We start from the raw sequence: 17,313 nt of genomic DNA, 5'->3' as shown, positions 1-17,313 counted from the left end.
TTATGGATGTCACTATACAAAAAAATATACAAAATAGATGACAATGTACAAAAAAGACTGTTACTATACAAAAATATACAAAATAGACTGTCACTATACAATTTATATGTAATATTTTGTTCCTATACAAAAAAAATACAAAATAAACTATAGCTATACAAAAAATATACAAAATAGATGTCACCATACAAAAACTATACAAAAAGAGGGATTACCAATTAAATATACAAAATAGAAATTGTATATTTATACAATTTACATACAATAGACTGTGACTATCCAAAAAATATACAGATAGATATCACTATACAAAATAGACTGTCGCTATACAGTTTATATACAGTTAGCTGCCCCCAAAACATCGTTCACAAAACTTCCTGTAGCAACTTAGCAACACCAGCTAAATTTGCAAAATCTGTCGAAAATGCAAAAGCTGTCGAAATAGATTAAACTGTATAAATTACAAAACTAAAACTGTAGAAAAGTCAAAACTACACAAAATCTGAAATTTTCATAATTTCACTATTAATTGAAAACTACACAACAAGTCGCAATTAAAAGTAATATTCAACATTAGCATTTCAAACATATTGTTCAAAGACATCCCAAACAAAAAGCATAAAACGTGATATAAGTATGCAACTGTATCCAATCATAGACAATATCAGAACCAAACTACTTCCATCTTAAAACTACATGTGAATTTTCTGTTAAACTATCCCAAACTACTTCATCTTGCCCTTCAACTTGCCCTTTTTCTTGATATCCTTCAAAGTCTCGTCATCACCAACATCATGCAACTTGCTATTTTTCTTGATATCCTTCAAAGTCTTGTCATCACAAACGGCATGCGTCTTGCCCTTTTTCTTGTTATCCTTCAAAGACTTGTCATCAACAACGGAATGCGACTTGCTCTTTTTCTTTTTATCCTTTTTTGTCTGATCCTTCAATCTACCTGTAGACTCATCATCACTAGCTGCATGTCCTCTTTGTTTCTTCACTCCATAATCCCATAGCAATATACCATATCGGTTTCGTATCCCATCAATATCAATAGCTTTAGGAATACTGCTACCTTGAATGATGTACTCAGCAAATGCAGCAACATAAACACCACAATCACTACATACAAGGTAGCACATAAACATTGAATAAAAGTTAGGATAATATCCAAATAGGAATTCATGTACAAAAAATGAATAAGAATCAGAAATATTCAATAATAATTTACGTGTTATCTTGCGTTGGCAACCCATCAACGACATGAATCTCAAAAGGATCATTGGCGGGGATTCCCATAGGATTCTCCTTTGTGTCCCAAAAACCAATACGATGAAGGAAATATGGGAGCAACACTGAGTATCGCTCAACTGACCTCCGAACTGCACTATTCTGTCGCGCGCCACTCATGGAATCATATACATAAATGCGCAGATCTTTGAATGACAATCTCGCCAATATCCAGTGCCACTTATCAGACAGATTTATAGGGAAAAGGACTTCATCAACAGTAGACCAAGGAACATTACATCTTAAAAAATACCCAAGTATATACTCAGCAATTGGATCTGTTTCAGTAATCAAATTCATGTCTCTGTTTTTCTCCAAAAACTCCTTGTACAAATTCGAAATCAAGCAGTTAAACCAACAGTCAGTAGTTGTGAATCTTACTGGAACATCAACACCGTACTTCCCTTTCTTTCTCAAATAGTAAAAAATTACATCAATATGCTGAAAATGAAGAATATACACACATAGTCAGAAAATTACAGTATGAGAAAACTAAAAATGTATATCACCAGTTTATATTTTACAGTTAAAGCGTTGACTTACTGAATCACACAAGGGTAGGCCGGGATATGCAAATGTGAAGAACCATTTTTTTTCTCCAATATCATCAACTCCAAATTCAAAGATTTTCTTTAGCTTATTGCTAGCCTCTGTATAAACACCGTCCCTGATGAACCATGATAAAAAGATATGGTTCATAACACGAAAATAAACAAGAAAAAAAAAAAAAAAGAAAAAACTGAAACACAAAACTTACGGCACATTAGTCCTTAAGCCTCTATTGATGAAAGTGTTTCACTTACACAATACTTTGAAATCAACAGGATTGTCAATATTTCCCTGAAAAGGATACTTAATAGTCAAGATGGGCTTCTTTGACTTAGTTGGCTTATTTTCAACAACTTGGATGGTGCCACCAGAGTCAAATGTGTTCATGAATGGTGACTTCATGACCCCTGCTGGTTTCCTTTCTCTAGGGTTCATTTCAGGTGTGTCATGATCAACAACTATACGATCTTCCTGCATAGTAGCAATATTTTTCTCCACTCCTAAATCACCATGTTCAATATTTTGATTGAAATACTTTTGGGTGATTGCAGTTATTTGAGCCTCAGCATCACTACTCCAGCTATTGTCCTCACCAACTTCCTCACAACTATTTTTACCAAGTTGTACAGAATCATCCACCAAACTCCCCATATTAGCAGTATTTTTGTCACAAAACTGCTGGGTGATTGCAGTGATTTCAGGCTCGGCATCCTCAATCCAGGCTTCGTCATCACCAACTCCTTCACTACTTTTACCATCTTGTATAGAATCCTTCACCACACCCTCCATAACATCAACAGTTTGCTCTAGACTTACCTCATTGTCAACATTTTTCTTTACAACTTCTTCAATGCCAATATTTTTCTCCATAACTTCCTCACTACCAAAGTTATTCTCTGAAACGTTCTTATCATGATGGTCGTCATCTTTTCGATTACCCTGTTCAGAAAAAATATACAAAAAGTTGTAAAAGTATAGTAAAAGGTAAAAATAACAAATAAGCATAGTCATGAGAATACCTTTGAAGCATCGCGTTCACCTAGAGCTTTAAAAACCTTTTCGAATGAGGAAATCATTAAGTTCTCCAAAGATGAAACCTTGTCGTTTACCTATAAAAGGAAAAGTGAAACCGAATATCAATTAAGTTGTCAGAACTGCTGAAAGACAAAATAGAATTGTACCTTCTTGATTTCACTTCTCAGAAGTTTCAGCTCTGTCTCGCTTGAATTCAAGTTACTGGGCAGTGGATCCGGATTCTCATTGTTGATAGATTGTGATTTCGGCTTATTTTTGGAGTGCTTCTTAGCATTTGTTTTAACTTCAGCCACGACTCCAGATTCAATATGAATCTCATTTTTATCTTCACAAACCGGAACAAAGTCATGCAATTGAAGCCTTGTTTGTTCATCATTTGTTGGGGAAATGTTGCCAAATACCAACTACAAATAAATAAATAAAAGTTAGCAATCATGATTTTTTTTAAAAAAAAAGACAACTTATGTATCAGAAATGTATTAGAAATGCATAATTAATGTATCAGAAATGTATCATAAATGTATCATAAATGTATCAGAATGCATAATTAATGTATCAGAAATGTATCATAAATGTATCAAAAATGTATCATAAATGTATCGGAATGCATAATTCATGTATCAGAAATGTATAAGAAATGTATCAGAAATGTATAATTTATGTATCAGAAATGTATATTTTTTTACCTGATCTTGACTTAAAACAAAAAACTCTTTCCTCAACCTCTTAAACGTCACCTTCTTCTTTACTTGCCAGTTAAGTATGCGTGGAACAAGCTCTCCAATCCGGTAAGCGAGGTTTTTGCGACTGTAGGGGCAGCATTCATAAAACCAACACTGGAATGCCAAAGGCAAACCACCATATCGGTACATCTCTCTCTTGCTACGAACCTTATCCTTCATTGACTCCAACGTAGCATTAAAAACCACTTTTCCCCAAGGGAAAGTCTCAAAATCACCAGATTCAACCAACAGAAAATCATTCTTTGTAATCAAATCATCATTCGTAATAGAAAACAGGAAACTGTGAATGAAATACAATACTGCAATCTTTAATGCATCCTCATCAGATTTCCACATCTTTTTTAAGAAACAGTCAGTTAACAATTTCTTAGACACTTTCGACATGCTTGGAAAGTACAATTCCATTAACCGACTCGACTGCACAGATTCATAATCCTTATCGGGATCACCATTACACTTTAAACCTGTGATAATACAAAACTCTGCAAGTCCAAAGCGCAACTTGGTGCTATTCACTTTAATCCATAACTCATTATCTTTAGGTGACACTACTTCCCTAAGCAATAGTGAATGGATAAGTTGGTTCTGTATAAAAAATTCGGGCAAGTCCACAAAATAACCAAAACATGTTCTTCTAAACATCTCAATCTGCTGATCATCCAAATTATCTTTCAAATGTTTCACTATACTGCAGTTTGTATGCACACTAATACGGGTACTATAATGATCACCCAAAGGAACATAGTAATCCCAAAGCTGCAAACAACACAAAAATATAAATATATATAAGCTTCATAACAATCACAATTACGCACTTTAAATATTACTTATACAATATGTGGATAGATGATACACTTTATATACAAAAGTTGCACATTACTTATTGACTTGATACACATTATATACAATATGAAAAAGAATGATACATTTTATATACAAATCTGGAACATAACTGCTACATTGGTTATCTCAAATTTTTACATATTAAAATAAACTATCCGCACACAAGTCAAAGTTATATCATTAAAAAATACCTTCAAATCAGATGAACTAGAACATTTTTTATCAGCATGAACTTTTCTCTTTTTTGATGGAACATCGTCCCCATCACTTTTAACCTTTACCCTTATCCTTCACAATATCCTTTCCCACTATTTTAATCTTTCTTTTTGAACTTGTGCCTTTTTCAACAACTACATGCTGAGCAGTGTGTGACCTCGTTACTCTATCGCTGGGAGTCCCGCTATGAGAACGAGTCCTTCTATCAATAGGGGTATTTTGCTTACCTTCACTAGGGGTATTTTGCTTACCTTCACTAGGGGTATTTTGCATCGATTCAACAGATTTATGGGTTGCATGCCCCAAATCGCACCCAAATTCTGGCAAATCTTCAAATCGTCATAATCTTTCCTAATGAAATTAGGGTCATATTTCACTAATTGACCGGCTAATTTAAGAGAATTTGGAGATGCCTTCATCTTCCTTTTTTTCTTCTTCTTCATCAAAGACTTCTTTTCCCCCATTATAGAGATGAATATGAACAAAAATCGAAAAACCTAGAGTCGACTATGAACAAAAATCGGAAAACCAACTGAAATTTTGACTTACATTGAAACCAAGAGTAAAAATGCTGAAGGTGTGTTTGAGAAGAAAGGTGTTTTGAGAGAGCCGGGTTAACGAGCGAGTTAAAAGGCGTGGGTGTTTTATGGATTATGGGCTAGTAGATGTAATAAGTTTGGGCCGGAGGGACATTTCGGGTCCAAGGGGAAAAACTTGGGCTATTAAAATTTTGAAGGGCTATACAGGGTAGTTTTCTCTTAATTATACGGTTAATGTCAACTATGACATTACTGGTATGCCTAATCTTTTTTGGAAAATTACCAGCTATGTCCATTTATAAGTAGCTCATTACAAAAATTGGCCAATTGATAAAATATTACTAATATTAGCCAAATTAGCCAATTAGCTATTTGTAGCAAAAAAATATCAAATTTATGCTTTGTTTTGAGTGGGTGTTATTAGAATAGATTGGGCATAACTTAAGAAGCTTGAATCTCAGTTTTGGGATGATTTGGTGAAGTTTTGAGGTGGTTTGAATTGAAAATTCGAAGTAAAAGCTGAATATGAAAAAAAATGATATGTGTATCACACTATCTATCATTTGTGTATCACATATGTATCATATTTGTATCAATTGTGTATCACATGTATATCCATGTATACTTGTGTGTGTGATACATGCGTGATACATGTTTGATACATGTGTCGCAGAAGACTTTTTTGAACTCGATTTATTTACGAATTTTGATACAAAACCAGTCCAAATCACCTCCAATCTTCCTCAAATTTTGTATATTGACTTATCTATATATTTTCAATGAATTTCAACTATACCCATTGAAAAAGTTCCTTTTTTGTTTAGATTTTTAGAATATTGTATAGATTTTTGTATTTCATCACCTTATTTGCTACCCCGTCCATGAAATTTCCTTTCCGTCTTGTATCTAATGTTGCTAATCACGCTTATAAATATGGAAGGTGATTTTTGCATGTGATTCTTTGAGAGAAAGAACCCTATTATTTGGTTTTTCAATTTTTGTTGGCTAGTTTTGGTAAGTCTATGACTAATGGCTAGAGATTGGTAAGTTGAGATTTATTTGGGACATTTATGTAATTTTTCCATCTTTTTTTTGTTTCTAGTAAAGATGTGATTAGATACGGTTGGCCGATTTAAATTCGTGATAAAGACATACCCCAATTGCAAGGATAAGTGCTAGTTCAACTAAACGTATTTATTTATTTTCTTCATTGATTACTTACAATCACGTTGACAATGCAAAGATACGATTTTGCTCCTCTTTTTTTTTTTTTTTTTTTTTTTTTTTTTTAGGGGTAGGGGGGGGGAGGGGTGGGGGGATACATATTCATACCTTCCGCCGTGGTTATTTCTTTTAATAGATACACTAGTACTTTGAGATCTTCTTTGATTATTTAACAAAAGGATTAACCAAATCAATACATATGATACCTAAAGGTTGGCATTTTTTTGAAAGAACATTGGCTTTATATTTACCACACGTCCATATATAAGAGATAAAAAATAATATCTCGTCCTTAAGCCAAAAAAAAAAAGTCATTAAGAAGCTTTTGTTTGTTAATACGAAGACATTACTAAATTAACGAAAGATGACTTACATCCCTTACTATTATCAATTAAAACAAAAAAAATTCCTAATAATAACAATAGAACATGTCGTTATCCTTAATCAAAATAGTAATACTAGTCTTTCTTAGAAACGAGGCCATGGTTTTAATTTTATGAGTTCTGAATTTTAGAACGATGCTTCAAGTGTTAAGAACTGGCTTCTAAATTTTATATTTTGTACATATTTAATAAAGAGAAGCACTATCTTTTAGTGGTAATTAGCTATCTATAGATACCATTTGCTACATTACGGATTGTAGATACATTTTCTGTTGTTATAAGATGTATTAGATGTATTTAAGCTACTGTATTCATGAATACAGTAGCAAAAATAGGCGTGAATCAGGGAAGTCCAGCTAATCAGTTGTGGTATTCGAGTGTATTCGACTGTATTCATGGCGTGAAACATGAGATTACAGCTGGACAGATTATTGTATTCGACTGTATTCACGGCGTGAAACAGGGGATTACACTATTTTTAAACCAAAAGTGAATCAATTAACATAATAGACTCCTAATATAACTCAACAAACTCAATTATAACACACAAATTTTGTATTTTCAGTTATAAAAAAGATTCTCAACCGAAAAATACCCCAAAAATATAACAATCTTCAGAGAAATTATATAATACATTTGAATACATAAATTATATTAATTAAAAAAAATATGTGAATACATTCATGGCATATAGCGAGACACTAAATACAATGAAATACATAGAATACAGCGGGATACATTGAAATACAATGAAAAAGAAGACAGTGAATACAATGAAATACATGGAATACAGCGAGATACATTGAATTACAATGAAAAAAAAGACAATGAAATACATAAAAATACAGCGTGATACGTTGAAAATATATTGAAATATATTAACAGAAAATCAAGTTGCTCAGCCCCAAACTTCGTCGTCTTTGTTCAAGAACAAACCCTAATTTCCGGCGAATCCACGCCGTCGAGCAAAAACCCTGAATCTCACTGTTCCCACGCATCCTGTATAGTAGCCGATTTGGGGATTACACTGCTAATTGATAGCAAATGGAATACAGCGAAATTCAATGGTATTTCTTTAAGGCACTTCTTCTCTGTATCATTCCTTTTATCAATGTCCCTAAAAGGACGCAGGCATGCAGGTTAATTGTTATTAAAATTCAAAATAAAGATTCAACACTTGTAAAACCCTGATCTCTTAAACGTGCAAGATACTCCGAGTTTTACTTGGACGGCCTATTCCTCTGCCTCCTAACTGAGCCAAAACAAAAAGTTAAAAACAGAAACACTAATGGTAGGTGATGTGGGTGAGAGGAATTTTGAGATTGAGCATCGTGTTTTCAGGGAATGGGGGAAGAGAATGACATGTATCAAAGTAGAGAGAGAAAGAAAATAGTGTAACTGAATAGCGTATTTAGTGGCTTAGGGGTAGGAGGTAACCAAAATTAGATATTTTGCTATAAACATTAAAAGGTATCTATAGAATAGAATTTTTTTAAATGGTATTTATTTAAAATAAATAAGGTGTTAACCTTTGCTATAGGAGGTAAAAATTCCTTTAATAAATTTCTTAGCACAAACTCTTTGTCAAAAGGTACTTGATTCGACCGAATCCGTATTCATGCTTCTAGCTCTGTCCCTTGTCCTCCTACATATACTAAGAATCACATTATACGTTAAACAAAGGTCTTTTAACAATATATATTACTAAGTATTAACAAACTAAATTCTTAGAAGTATTCCTAAATGGTTAAAGATATGGTCTTTGGCTAAATATTTAACTTGTTGATTGATCGAAGGTGCACCTATCTATGTACTTGTAAAGTTTTGTATTATCCTTTGTAAAGATGCAGTGCACAGAGCACAAACTAATAAAAAAATATAGGTTTCCCTTGATTAATTAAATGGATCGTCCGTGAGATTATCCAAAATCCAAGTCAAGCAAAGGGGCATATTATTATTTTATATATTCGACGTCTTAACCAACTAAATAGAAATATAGAATTGTTAGGTCATAGATTCCTATGCATAATGGGCAAAGCACGTGGCTAACTAGTTTAGCAAAGATGTGTTAGAAATTGTACTTTAAAAAAAAGAAAAGAGTGTATAAGCCATAAGCGTATATTTTGCTACTATATTGTGAACTTGTGATTAATAATTTAACACCCGCACTGTCTATCTCTAGGAGTCGCGTTCTCTCGCTCTTTCATATCTAACGGTAAAAAGAGTGAACTTAGTTTTTAAGATCTACTATTAGCAAATAGCGATGTAGAGTGTATATATACATTGAGTTCTTTTGTTAGTGCCTTAGCGGGCGTTTGGACATAAGAATTGTAAAATTTCAAAAAAAGGCGAAAAAAAATTGATTAATATCCAAACGAGCTCTTAGATTCCTCTTTCTTTTTCTCTCTCCCCTTAATTTGTGGAGTGCTATTCCTCCTTCTATTATTACAATAAAATTGATTAATCTTCAATAAATTATGGCTTTATCTAATTAATCATTAATGAGACTGAGACAATTCAATCACTTAAATATTGCCAGGTAATGCACGCACCTAACTTTTTTGGATTACGCTAATTATATATTTATGTTACATAATTGCAGTTATTAATTAAGTTATTTTTGAAACATAGGGCAGTGTCCTTCAAGATATGTTATAGTGCTACCAAACACTGTGACTTTACGAAGGGATTTTGGGGTATGTATGGCTGTCACTAAGTAGTCCCCTAGGGACAATATTTCCACCAAAAACAATCTTTGCTTTGGTTTCACATGTGTGGATTATTGATAACAAAGCTTATATAAACCAACTGCTAACCTAATAAAATCTTGTAACACTATTATTTTTTATTATAAAATATAAAATAAAAAGAAGCAAATAAATTCTACCACTTTTGGTCGGATCTGGCTCATCTCTGGTGAGCCATCTCTCCATTTCCCCCGGTTAACCCTTCATTGTCTTACACGTGTCCGGCCCCTTCATAATTTAAGGGACAAGATTGTTTGGTTAACTGCATCCCCTAATCCAAGATAATATTCATTGGACTGGAGCCGAATCCCCTCCAATGACTGTAAAAATAATACTGCCTCTGTTCCAGTTTATGTGAACTTATTTCTTTTTTGGTCCGTTCAAAATACAATGACCCCTTTCTAAATTTGGTAACAATTTCTACTTTTACAACCACACAAATACTCTGGGCCCCTTTTTGAGTTGTTTAGGACCACAAATTCCAAAAGTCTTCATTTTTTCTTAAACTTCGTGCCCAGTCAAACAGGTTCACATAAATTGGAACGGAGGGAGTACGGACTAGCCAGTTTTCGGACTGGTCATTCAAAATAAGCCAGCGTTTGCAAAATCAATGAAAATAGCCACTATTTTGCTGCAACATGGAAAGTTCCAGCATAATAAACTGGAGATCGGTGCACCTATGTATGAACTTACTTCCAGTATATTATGGTGGAACTCCAACACGCGGAAAGTTCCATTGTAATATACTGGAGATTGGAGCATCAGTGCTTCAATCTCCAGTATATTATGCTAAACCGGTATATTATATTGGAGTATTTTTCCAAATTTTGAACAGTGTTTTCGTTCAGTTTTTTCTTTGCATGAAAAGTGGCTAAATTTCGACTACTTTTGAAAATGTGGCTATTTTTGAATGACCGCTTGTAAATATGGCTATGGTTATTTTTGAATTTCTCCCCCGATGACCACACATAATTTATTGAATAAATTTTTATCAAAATTCCACTTTTAAATTATTCTATACAGCCATGCCAATTTGAACTAGACATTTTGGGTGATAGCAAGCTGTCAATTTTATTAAACTAGTTTTCGATACGTGCGTTGCACGTGTAACCCATAGTATTTAATACAAAATTTTAAGAAAATAACATTTTTTATATAATTAAAGAAAAAAAGTTATTAAGAAAAATTTGAAGCATGACATATATAGTCAGAAACACAGGAATGAGTATATTTGTCACATTATTATTGAAATTTGTGACTTTGAAATTGAAACTTAAACGATATACTTCCAATAAGATTGTAAAATCGTAAAGCAATTGCATAAGTTGGATTCGCTAAAAAAGTTTCAAATTTTTATTTTATATATACTGAGCAATTATAAATTTTTAAGAATCAAACAAAAATCATTCTTAAATCATAACCACCATAAGATAATATAGAAGAACGCTTTTTGGTTATCATTTGCAGTGCTACTGTTAGGAGTGGAAGTCGGGGCGGAATGCCCTGAAAATTACAATATGTTTACCTGGTTAATTTTTATATATAATATATACGTATTAGATATTGAACTCTTAGTGAGAATTCTAGCTCTGCCACTTGCTATTATCACTTGTGATTTGTGAATAAAGAGAAATTTTTCTCAATGCTACCACTCCTTTTTTTTTTTTTGGGCTAAAACGGAAATATTATTAAAAGCTAAGAAAGACATGTAATAGAATTTGTACATAAGGGACTGTTCTTCTTGACATTTGATAGAACCCGCATGCAGAAAACAACATATATCAACTATTAAAACGAAAGAGAATACTTCGACAATAATTAATAACAGTTTGGAATTAAGCCTTAGTTGTTGTTTTTGTAGCGTGTTAATGAAGAATGATATTGTAGAAATAGAAAATTGACGAAAAATACCACAAACAAAATATCAATAATGGATTACCAATATATAGACATTGAACTTTTAAGAAAAAAATAAAATATTCCATTAAAAGAACTCGAAAGATACATCAATATGCTCTTTATATAAATTTGAACGCAAAACTCACTAATAAGTATAATACTCAAATTGAAAAACTAAGATACTATATGCTAGCATAATGAAAAACGTTTAAACTTTTATTGAAAGTGATGTAAAAATTAAAATTAATATTGTGCTGGACTTCTAAAGCTCGTTATAAAAGAAAGAAGAGTAATTTGAAGGATTGAAAAAAATCTGCTAGAAAGAGTTTTTGACGTCATCAAAGCCACTAAAGCTGGAGATGCAGAATTGATAGAGATAGAACATTTTCTTGCCTTTATATAAATTCTTCTTTTCAGTTGGATGGAGTTGCTTGAACTTTTTCAAGCGTTTTTTTTTAATTACTCCACAAATAATAATTCAATGTGCCTCATCAAATATTCTAACCTTTTCTACAGCAACGAAGAGATTGGCTAATGCAAATGTGTTTAATTAATGTATTGACATATGAAATAAATGATATTTATTTGTTTATTGATTTATGGGTACATTGTAACGGAAAGACTATTGATTTTCTTTTATACAAAAATATTTGAAGTGTTCTAACGAGGGTGTGGTATATTTGTAATTTAAGTTTAGAAATAGGGCTTCCCACTTTTAGTATAATATGATATGATATGATCTAATGAGGGTAATATATGGGTATTTTCATAATTTAAGTTTAGAAATAGGGCTTCCCACTTTTAGTATAACTAGTATTTATGAACGTGCGTTGCACGTTAATAATGACACATGATGATATAAATATTTATTTATATGAAGGAACAATAAAATTTAATTAATAAGAGAAATTTTGTGTATAATAATACAACGATCATCTAAGTGCCAAAAATATTATTACATTAGTATAATACATGAATTTAAAATAAAGGACATCATCAAAACTTACACAAATGATCAATTTTGTCATGTTAGTTAGATAATTATGTATTATAGTTTAAAAGTATTTAATGTGATGGTATCTTAAAGAACACTTCTTTGTGGACAATAGTTTTTTGTGTATGTTTTCTCCTAATCCTTTGGTTGCTCTGCCTTAACCAGAACTCTTGTTATCGATCTTGATATCCCTCTTGAAAATGCAACATACAGTTGTTCGTGCAAGAAAATATATTGCGGTAAATATAGTCTAATATTTAGGATGTTTGTCCTTGTGTTTTATTTATTATATATGCAAAACATAAACATACTAAAAATTATTTTCACATAAATTTAAAAGGACATTCCTTAGTTTCGGAAGACGAAAGTTGAATTCAGGGATAAGAATATACTTAGAAGCACATCGACCCGTATCATAATTTTTGCATGTGTGGCGGTGTTGTCAAAACTTTTATATGCCATATGTGTGCTATTACATAAGCTATTCGGCGTATTTAAGTTTTTCAGTAGCATGATGAGCATGTTTTTCTTCAAAATCAACCTATATAAAATTGAAGATCAACTTAGTCTATTATATATACGGTGACACTAACTTATCTATTAAAATTTTGCAATCAACCTTTAATTTAGTTGATCAACATATTCATTTCTTCTAGCTAAGATATCTTTTTAATTCTATCATGTGATTTGCACAAAATGCGTTTTAATCTAATGATAGAAATATTTCTCTTATTAAAAGCACTACTATTACCATTGAGCTTGATAGTTAAGTGTTCAGGAAGAACCAAATCATCTTTTATCAGATGCTCTTATTCGTTTCTGACACGAAGCAAGAAGACATTGAATACTGGATCGTTTCTTACTTGATATTTCTTGTCAGTTGAATCTTTTTCATTTGAGGCTAGAAGTATAACTTTGGCAAGCTAGCTTTTGCAATCTCTGCTTTTGTCAATTTTGGAACTACTGGTAGTACTTGACATAAATTACCTCCAAAATCATTAATTTGTCACCAAACGGTTCATTACTATCCAATATATCTCTAGAACGCCGTTTGACACTTATCCATAAGTGCTTCATCCCATATTATCAATTTTGTTTTCCTTATAAATTTAGCACAATTGCTCTGCTTTGATATATTTAAGATGATTATTTAAGTTATTTGAAGAGGTATATCAAATCTAAAGTGGATGGCCTCACAATAAAATCGTTGTTAGTACACCACTTGCTATTATTGCTAACAGTGTCATGCCTCTTGATATGATATTTGTAAATAATGCGTGACATAAAAATATTATTTCGATTCCGCCAGAGGCATCTACAAAGAATAATTCCATTATAGCAGAGTCGACTCTTTATAATATAGTCTTGAAAGCTTGTTCTTGTTTAGGATTTAGCTTTGATTGTGCTTTCTCACACACTTGTATAGCATCTTAATATTATATTAACCTTTTCACTTTGTGTTCTAACGCTCTTTTTATGGAATAAATTTATGTACCCTAAGATTTTTTTTTTAACTTGAATAACAATTTTACTCGTATGATGAATTTAAAAAATAATTGAATTGGATTCTCTTGCTAAATAATTAAATAAAATATTTAATTATATGATTTTAACATAAAAAATAATCTATTCTATGTTGATTTAGATCTTAATATTAGTTCATCTCTTGTTTTGAATATTTAATTTTAATTATAATTTTATACACCATAAATTTATTTTCAAAGAGTAAAAGATATGACATTTCACTTTTAGATCTTTATAGTTGTAGAATCATTAGTGGTATTGACTCTTACCTACTATTATTTTTTTCTCTTTCTCACACATTTATATTCTTAAATATTTTCTTAGTTGTTGTTTAATAATTGAGTATTTTTTAATATTATAGGAAAAATTGATTAAAAAAATATTTTTTTGAGTAGGAAAATAATTCAAATATAATATAAAAATATATTATCATGGGGGTATTTTTTTCTTAATTTCAACTCTTTATATGCAATCCATGGAGTGGTAATATATTGTCAATACGGAGGATTTTGATGAAATTGATTTTATCAAACCTTCCTACATACTTTTAATAAGAATTTAATAGAAATTTTTTATTAATTTTAAAATCTTAAATATTAAAAATTAGCAAAAAAATTATTTTAGTGCAAAAATAAGTTATTGCAGTTATGCCCTTTCCTGAGTTCTTCCATTTAATATTTTAGGGCTATTTTGGTATAATAATATTATATTTATACTTTTATAATTATATAGGCTCTCCTTTTTTCTAAATGGATTTGGACAATATAATACATTCTTAAATTAAATTGAAAATAGGACATTATAATACGTTTTCAAATTAAATTAGTAATAGAAATTTTTAAGAAGTATATCCTAAAAGTAATATGATTACATGACTAAAGATATTTACTTGTTCAATTTTTTTATGAATTAGACAGCCGGAAAGTAATTATACTAATAAAATTCCTAAAGGTAGTATTATGTCATAAAACTAATAAAATTATAAGACNAAAGTAGGATATAGATTATTCTTACGTTTATGCTTTTACATGATTTTGTGTTTTAGTTCATATTTTTAGATTGTCGATGATTTTCTCTTTTCGTTTTAAATATTTTATATGAAGTAAACTTTTAATTAACTTTAATTAGACAGTCTAAGAAAGTAATTATACTAATAGGATTCCTAAAGGTAGTCATGTAGGATTCCTAATATGTAGTATTATCTCCTAAAACTAATAGGATTATAAGTCTAATATCTAGAATTCCGGTTATGTCCTTTTATTATGAGTTATTATGCTTAATATTATAAGGTTATTTTTGTAAACCAATATTATATTCATGCTTTTATAATAATATAGATATAGATATGATATGATATGATCTAATGAGGGTAATATATGGGTATTTTCATAATTTAAGTTTAGAAATAGGGCTTCCCACTTTTAATATAATATGATAAGATATGATTTCATATTCGTTAGGATCTGTGCGAAAGTATAAGATGAAGTACTCCATTGAGGCTTAAACTATATTTCTCATTCCACAATCTAACTAAGTTTGCTTTTTCAGTGACATTACACGGAATGCATCTACAATTTTCTAAAAAGTTGTCTTCAATCCAACATGAAAAGCATACAAAATACAATGAATTAATTAAAATTTGCAGTGTCTCTTAAATGTGTACAATAACAGTTGAACGTATGACAACCCATTATTCGGATTATTATTTCTTTCATGAATATTGTGAATTATTTACCACCACAACATTAAGTACAAAACATCATTTAATGGAAGGTAATTTTACTTTTAGGTAAAGGGTAATTTGGTCATTCAGTTTTCAAAAGATATTTTAGTAAACTAACTTCACCTAAAAGAGTTCATGCTTATAATATAGTATGATATATGTTGCAAAAACAAAACAAAAAATCGTAAGGAAACTGTAAACAAAAAATGAGAGTTCCCAAAATTCTAAAGAAATCAAGAAAACGATAAAATACACGGAAAATGCGACATTCATCAAATGGGCCTAAAGTAAAATGTGATAAAGAAGACATAAAGTTGTAAAAATAGTACGGTCTAGCTAGTTTTCGGACTGGTCATTCAAAAATAGCCAGCGTTTACCAAGTCAATGAAAAATAGCCACTATTTTGCTGCAACAGAGACCGGTCCAGCATAATATACTGGAGTTCAGTGCACCTGTGTATGAACTTCCAGCATATTATCCTGGAACGGTATACTTTGCTGGCACCAGTATAATATACTGGAGACTGGAACACCGGTGCTCCAAACTCCAGTATATTATGCTGCACCGGTATATTATACTGGAACTCCAGTATATTATGCTGGAGTATTTTTCCGGATTTTGAACAGTGTTTTCGTTCAGATTTATCTTTACATAAAAAGTGACTAAATTTCGATTACTTTTGAAACTGAGCTATTTTTGAACGATGTAAATCCTGCTATTTTTGAATTTCTCCCCATAAAGTTGGTATTCCACATCCCTCCCTCAATGCCAATATCTCAGCTCTATTAAATAATATAAGCAAAGTTTGGTTTCAGACTTGGATTCTGTTGATTTAATCTTAATAACCGTTCATCCAACTGCTTAAATTAAAAATAATTATATATATATATATATATATATATATATATATATATATATATATATATATGAAATATGTGTATAACCGTAAATAGTTAATGTATAATTATGTATACGGACTAGAAAAAATACACAGTAAATTTGGTCAACTATTTGTGTAAAGATCACTTAATCTTTTCCTCTAGTTTGGTTCATATGGAAAGAAAGATTATCGTTCTATTTTGTGTGATATTATCTCTTTAGTCTATTAAAAAAAATGACGAATTTCTAAACTTAGATTATTTTAATTTAATCTCTTTTTTCCAGCCACTTTTTTTGGTCAAAAGTGAAAAAGACTAAGTGGACAGAACCAAAAAAGTGGTTGTTCAAATAATAAAATAGCTCGTTAATGGTTAATTGCTTCATTCTCAATTTTCTTCCCTCTCTTCTTGACCAGTTGAGTTTCTAGAAGTTGACTTTTGCCCATTACGTTATACCAGTATCTATAATTTAGAAGTTGACTTTTTTCATAAGAAGGAACCTTTGCACAATGGTAAAGATGTCTCCGTGTGATTTATAGGTTATGGGTTCGAGCCATGAAGCAACTCTAATACTTGCATTAGCGTAGGATATCTACATCACACCTCTTGAGGTACGGTCCTTCCCAGATGTGCATGAATACGAGATGATTTGTGCACCGAGTTATATCCTTTTTGTACTTTCTTTCATACCATTCTTTGGTACGACTTTAATTGTGATGCAAGACA

General features: G+C 31.1%; 1 protein-coding gene across 1 annotated transcript; it reads right to left on the bottom strand.

Moving 5' to 3' along the window:
- Positions 1 to 365: 365 nt before the first annotated feature.
- LOC109237646 lies at positions 366 to 5,140 on the bottom strand. The gene is made up of 9 exons (XM_019403972.1): positions 4,928 to 5,140; positions 3,561 to 4,373; positions 3,021 to 3,278; positions 2,859 to 2,948; positions 2,096 to 2,778; positions 1,834 to 1,957; positions 1,232 to 1,731; positions 752 to 1,122; positions 366 to 433 (listed from the first exon to the last, which is right to left on the bottom strand). The coding sequence occupies exons 1-9, from the start codon at positions 5,138 to 5,140 to the stop codon at positions 366 to 368; spliced, it is 3,120 nt and encodes a 1,039-aa protein (XP_019259517.1).
- Positions 5,141 to 17,313: the final 12,173 nt, after the last annotated feature.

This window comes from Nicotiana attenuata, unplaced genomic scaffold, assembly GCF_001879085.1.
Source record: "Nicotiana attenuata strain UT unplaced genomic scaffold, NIATTr2, whole genome shotgun sequence".
Taxonomy (NCBI): Eukaryota; Viridiplantae; Streptophyta; class Magnoliopsida; order Solanales; family Solanaceae; genus Nicotiana; species Nicotiana attenuata.
Note: the sequence above shows the minus strand (reverse complement) of the source record. Positions and strands in the feature narration are given on the sequence as shown.